Raw genomic sequence first — 6166 nt, forward strand, 5'->3', positions numbered from 1 at the left:
CATCACACTGAACTGTTGACCCCAAGTACTTAAACTCCTGCACCTTCTTCACCTCAGCCCTCTGTAACCTAACGCTTCTACCTTGATCCCTCTCATTCAGACACATGTATTCTGTCTTACTACGACTGACCTTCATGCTTATCGTAATTTTAATATTCTGCAGAAAAAAACCCATTCAATTTCAATCAAAGAAACTGTTATGCAGAGTCTGCGTTAGAAAATAGTCATATAAACTAGAGCTAGTCAACATATTTAAAAAGGAAGTTTTCTTCTTTCCTTTTATTTATTTATTTTTTGCATTTCATTTTAAATCATATTTACTTTGAAACAGCTTTCATGTTCTAATAAACCGGAAAATATGTCAACCGGAAGTACATCTCGCAACCGGAAGAAGAATCCGTCTTTTGTCACCACGCTTCCAACATGGCGGTGAATCTCACAGACCTCTCTCTGCCGCAGTTAGAAGGACTCAAAGGCCAGCTGGACCAGGTAAAATGCGTGAGTTTAGACTGAATATGTGACCGCTGCTTCTTCATGAAGGCGTCTACGCTAAAGGCGGGAATGAGAGCAGCGCAGCGGCCGCGGAGGGTCATGATGTTTCCCCGCAGGGGCGTGGAGTTTCAGGTGCTGCTCGGTTGTAAAGAAGGGTTTTTGAGTTGACAGAGAAAAAACCGACAATAGTTTATTTTACAATTTGTCCTTAGACTTTATAGGATTTAATTGATACATAGACAGGATGGGTAGCGACCTTCAAGAGTTAAGAGAAATGAGTCACAGTTTGAACTTGCCTGGCCTTATCATTATATTATTTACATTTTTTTGTTAAATTTTGAATCAGGCTTATTGTTGTCATTCAACCAATACACCCGCTATGAGTGACAAAGCAGCTGAGTTTTTACAATGCACACATCCGGGGGAAAAAACGTACCTAACGGTACAGAAGTGAACTGAACCGAACCTGCTGTACTGAAACGCTTCGGTTCAACTACGTTTATTCTTACACCCCTAGAACATATAATACCCTTATTGATAAGGCATTCTGGCGTTGGGAATTATTATAAATTCTAATGAATTCAAGAAATGCAACAGAATCTATCCTGGTGAAGTAGTCACAGGTGTGCAGTTTAGTGTAGTTTACCTCTATGTGGCAGATGTCAGTGCTAAACATCTACAAAATTAATCAAATAACAACATCACTCACTGAAGTAAATTGTTGTAGCATTTCAGGATATGACTATGTTAATGAAAAACTACCTAAATTATTGAACACAATCGTGCTGGAAAGAAAAATTGCACAAAAGCACGACTGAAACCGTTACCAAAAAGCCTGTGTGCGATCATTTCCAGCTGAGCGCCGTCCAGACCGCGCTTGGTGGCCGAAAGAAACTGCCAGCTCAACATTTCTGCAAACTGTGGCCACGGGGCAGCAGGAGTGTTGGCATAACTTGGTCATTTCCAGGATCTGCTTTTGCAACCTCAGTTTCTCAGCTTTACTATCAGTTTTGTTTCACAATGCAACAAAACATCACACTTATGCGTCAATAAAAAACTGGAAACATTCGTTTTCTAAAACTAGTGAATGGTGGTGTATCTGAGTACATAGATGGAACTCCTCTGGGGTGTTTCTTTTAATTTTTTTTAATTGCTTTTTTGAAATTCATGCTGTGTTTTTTTTCCCAGGAAGTTGAATTCTTGACTTCTTCAATTGGCCAGTTCAAAGTTGTGCAGACCAAGTATGTTGAAGCAAAAGACAGTTTAAATGTACTGACCGAAAACAACAAAGGTATGTAAAATGTCCCTTACTGGTAATTTGTTTGATCATTAATGTTTTAAAAAATGTTTTATAGTTTTACTTCTAACTTTGCTTAGGATGGCACCTCTTTTAACCGTCACACCACGTGCGCATAGATCAGTGTTTTCACACCTTTTTTGAGCCACGGCACACTTTAACCTTGACAAAAATCCTGTGGCACACCAGCATCCAAAAATAAAAATAAAACTCCTAGTCTGTTTTGATCTACAGCCCCTCTGCAATCTCACATGCATTGTTGTGATCATTGTGGCAGAAAAAGCTGGAAGCTGCAGCTGGTTTTCTAAAAGATGTAATAAAAGTTAAGTTAGAAGATTTAAAAACTGTTTGGTGTGTGTTCGTTGTGGTTTCAAGACGTCAAAGGAAGACTCATTGTACACTGATACGCTGCCACTTTAACCCAATGCATCATGGGAGATGTAGTGTCAACAGCCGGCAAACGCCAGACAGACTGGCGTCTTGGAGCTTCATGGTTTTGTTCCCTTGTTCCACGGTCTGACACCGGATTCTGTGGAAAGCTACACCGCTAAAGACGAGCTTTAGCTGGTATTTTTGTTGGAACTGAGAGACTTTATGAGCAGAAATGGAACAAGGAAGTGAAGACTTTAACCACTTCTGATTGGTCAGACTGATGACGTATGATTAAGACTCCAAGAATGATTGGCGGAGACAGTTAAAGGGGCGGGACTTTTCAGAAAACAGTTAATACTGCAGCTAAATCACGGTACCGTCATTCTTATTTAAAAGTCTTTAATATAATCAAATAAACACAAAGAAAAAAGTATTTTACGACACCTTTTGCTTTGATTCCTGCTTTGCACACTCTTGGCATTCTCTTGATGAGCTTCAAGGTGACAGTGATGTTACGGAGCGAAATAACAAGAATAAACAAATACGTATCGTACACACATCCTAAATCCTAAGCTCCAAGTCGTGTTTTAAGCCCTTGACGTCAAATGTCAAGTCAGTGCATGTGAGGCTGAAGTGTCACTCAAGTCCCAGGTCCAAGTCTCCGACTGTCCTTCAGTCTTGGAGGCTACAGAATGTCTAATATATACAGATGGTTGAATTTAACAACTTTCCCTCTTTCTTCCATACAGGAAAAGAATTACTCGTCCCCCTCACCAGTTCTGTATCCTTTATCCATCTAACTATTTTTAGTCTTTTGTAGTCATTTACAAAGTCTATAGTTGTCATGAAAAGGTTTATTTATATAATAAGTTCCACAAATTAGATAAACTCCAACAAACCGTTTTCATTTGCTGTGCATCTGTAAACAGCTTGTTTCTATTGACCTTAAGCAGAGCTGCTGAACAGATGTACGTCCCCGGCACATTAAACGACGTGGAGCACGTGTTGGTGGATGTGGGAACGGGATATTATGTGGAAAAGGTAAAAGTGGAAGCACTTTGAAACTTGAACTTCATAAACAGTCAGTAGACTGTAAATCTTACTGTTTCTGTTCCCAGAATGTGAAAGATTCAAAAGAATTCTTCAAGCGCAAAATAGACTTCCTCACCAAGCAGATAGAGAAAATTCAGCCAACTCTCCAGGAAAAACACGGCATGAAACAAGGTAGGCCATTCTCACGCATGATATAGGGCTGGGAATTATTCTTATTTTTGTTGTATATCATCTTATTACTTTATGGAAGACAAAAATAACATTTAATGAGGCGCTAATGTGACTGAAGTGATAGTTTTATAGTCGGGACAAACTATAGTTATTTCATTATCCTCAGATTTAATGAAGCATCTGTTGCAGCAAAGAAAGTTTTTTCTTTTTAAATATATTTTTGTCCCTTTGGCATCCGGGTTTAATATGTTGGTTTTCCCTCTTGCAGCTGTGATTGAAGTGATGAACATGAAGCTGCAGCAGCTGCAGAGTCAGCAAGGATCACAGGCGGTTGGGACCAGCAAGGCTTAATGAGAGCAACACTTTCTGCATTTTTAACTCCACCCACAAAAACTCTACCGATACTGTTGTGTTGCTTTGGTCAGTCGGATCATTAAAGTGCTCACTATAACTTAAACAAACGTTTGACTTTGTTTTTTTAGAACGTACCGATAATCCCTACATTTTTTTTTATTGACAAGATGTTTAAATATATCTTATATTTCAGTTTTAACTGATTTGCTTGTTATAACAGGCTTTTTAGTGGACATGCAAGTTAATAAATGTTGTCATTAGAATTTCTAAGTTGATATAGTTTTCAAGAGCAGTACAGCAAATATATCATCTGAAGCTTTTTTTTTTTTTGCCTACTTAAATCTTTTTACAAGCAACCTCTGCTACAGAGACCTGATGGCTGCATCAGCTAAAGCAGTTCTGTCAGAAAACTGAGGCATGGCTCTAAAGAGGATGGCTCCTTTGCCTTTTTCTCTCCAGAACAAGTATCTGGAAGCGTGTTGCATTCAATGAAGAAACAAAACACTGGGGATTTTTTTTCCAAACGGGCTGGGCTCCAACCTCATCTGCTCATGAAAACTGTAAGATGGGCTGCAATTAAAAGTAATAAAGCAACATTGTGTCCGTGTCGTAGACATGAATCGTTTTGTTCCTCTGCTCGTCTGTTTTGTTCTTCCATCTGACTTTATCCACAAACATTAGAGACAAATGTTGGACGTCGTCCTATTGACCGGGACAAACTGTTTTATTTTTGTCTGAGAGTCGATCCTGGTGACATGTGGCACAAAGCACCAAAGTCTGTGGGTGGCCTGCTGGACGCTCACGTTGTGGGTGTGGTCAACTTTGTGCCTCCGTCTTTTTTTCCAGATTATTTTGATATCATTTTTAAAAAATAATTTTCTTTTCCTTTGAACTTTCCCATCGGGGGTCGCCACAGAGAATCAGCTTCCCCCGTCTAACCCGGTCTTCTGCATCCTCTCCTCTAACACCAGCTACCTTCATGTCTTCATACTCTGCATCCAGAACCTCCTCTTTGGTCCTCCTCCAAACCTCTTGCCTGGCAGCTCTAGACTCATTCATCATCATCGCATCATTCTACCAATTCTCTGTCTCTCCTCTGGTCATGCTCAAACCATCTCTGCTGGTCTCTCTGACTTTATCTCCAAAACCTCTAACGTGTGCTGACCATCCTGGTCGCTCCGGAAGAAAACCTCAGCATCTTCATCTCTGGTGCCTCCAGCTCTGCTGTGCAAAGATGCTGGAGTTCGGCAGGAACTGGTACACGCCGTTCCAAATGTTGATCCAGAGCTCAATGGGTGACACGTCCAGTGAGAATGCTGGCCATGGAAGAACCGGGATGTTTCCAGCTTCCAGGAATCGCGTCCTTGCAACTTGGCGCAGTGCATTATCATTCTGCAACATGAAGTGATCTCGTCACAGTATCTCTGTGAATGGTTAATGGTGTATACTTGCATAGTATATATAGGTTTTTTACCTTCTTACAAAGGCCCAAAACGCTTTACAGTTACAGTCCCATTCACACACACACACATTCACGCACTGGTGGCTCCGCTGCTGAACACTGGCCCTAACCTTCCACCAGAGGCAAGCTGGGATTCAGTGTCTTGCCCAAGGACACTTCATCATGGGCAAGGTGGGAATCGAACCTGCAATATTACGATCATGGGTCACCCGCCCTACCGCTGCACCACGACCTGTGGGGTGCCATGGATTATCTCAGCAAACGAGAAGAACTGATCAGATTTCTAAAGAGAGAAAAGGATATTTTGTGTTTGTAACAAATGTTTCAGATCTTTGAGTTCATCTCAGGACAAATGGGAGAAAAAAAGAAGTGTTGCGTTAATATTTTTGTTCAGTGTACATAAAGCACTTTGAGTAACATAAGTTTGAAATGTGCTTTACAAATGAAGTTTGATTTAAGTAAACAAAAAAAAAAGGAAATCTTTTATTAACCTTTATTGACAAATATTGCACATACAGAATATTATACCATGACACAATAATTGCAAACACAAGTTGAGAACAGAAAAAACAACGCATATTTTTAACCTGCCAGAAGGTTAAAAACACACATGAATTAAAGTGATAAAACTTTTAAAAAAATGTTGACAATAAAAAAAAACAGTAAAATAAGAAGGACTCATAGATTCAGATGGTTTTAACAGCTTTTTTGTTAGATCCGGCAATCTGATGGACAAGTCTGGGTTTGGGTGGGACCAAGTGTGAAATTTGGAGGAGTTATGGTGTGGGGTTGTTTTTTCAGGACTTGACCCCTTAGTTCCAGTTAAAATAACTGAATTCTTCAGGATACCAAAACATTTTAGGACAATTCCATGCTCCCAACCTTGTGGGAACAGTTTGGAGCAGGCCTTCCTCTTCCAACATGACTGTGCACCAGTGACCAATGCAAGGTCCACAAAGACATGG

General features: G+C 40.1%; 1 protein-coding gene across 2 annotated transcripts; it reads left to right on the forward strand.

The window, feature by feature from the left end:
• Positions 1-333: 333 nt before the first annotated feature.
• On the forward strand, positions 334-4333 carry pfdn5 (prefoldin 5). Of its 2 annotated transcripts, none has more exons than XM_004068505.5 (6): positions 334-489; positions 1681-1783; positions 2911-2942; positions 3128-3202; positions 3280-3385; positions 3654-4333. In XM_004068505.5, the coding sequence occupies exons 1-6, from the start codon at positions 424-426 to the stop codon at positions 3734-3736; spliced, it is 465 nt and encodes a 154-aa protein (XP_004068553.1). In that variant the 5' UTR covers positions 334-423; the 3' UTR covers positions 3737-4333. The 2 variants fall into 2 exon arrangements, with proteins under 2 accessions (XP_004068553.1, XP_023810515.2); XM_023954747.2 differs by lacking the exon at positions 334-489 and adding an exon at positions 547-624.
• Positions 4334-6166: the final 1833 nt, after the last annotated feature.

Source organism: Oryzias latipes, chromosome 5, assembly GCF_053564925.1.
Source record: "Oryzias latipes strain Hd-rR chromosome 5, Olatipes_Hd-rR_3.1".
NCBI lineage: Eukaryota > Metazoa > Chordata > Actinopteri > Beloniformes > Adrianichthyidae > Oryzias > Oryzias latipes.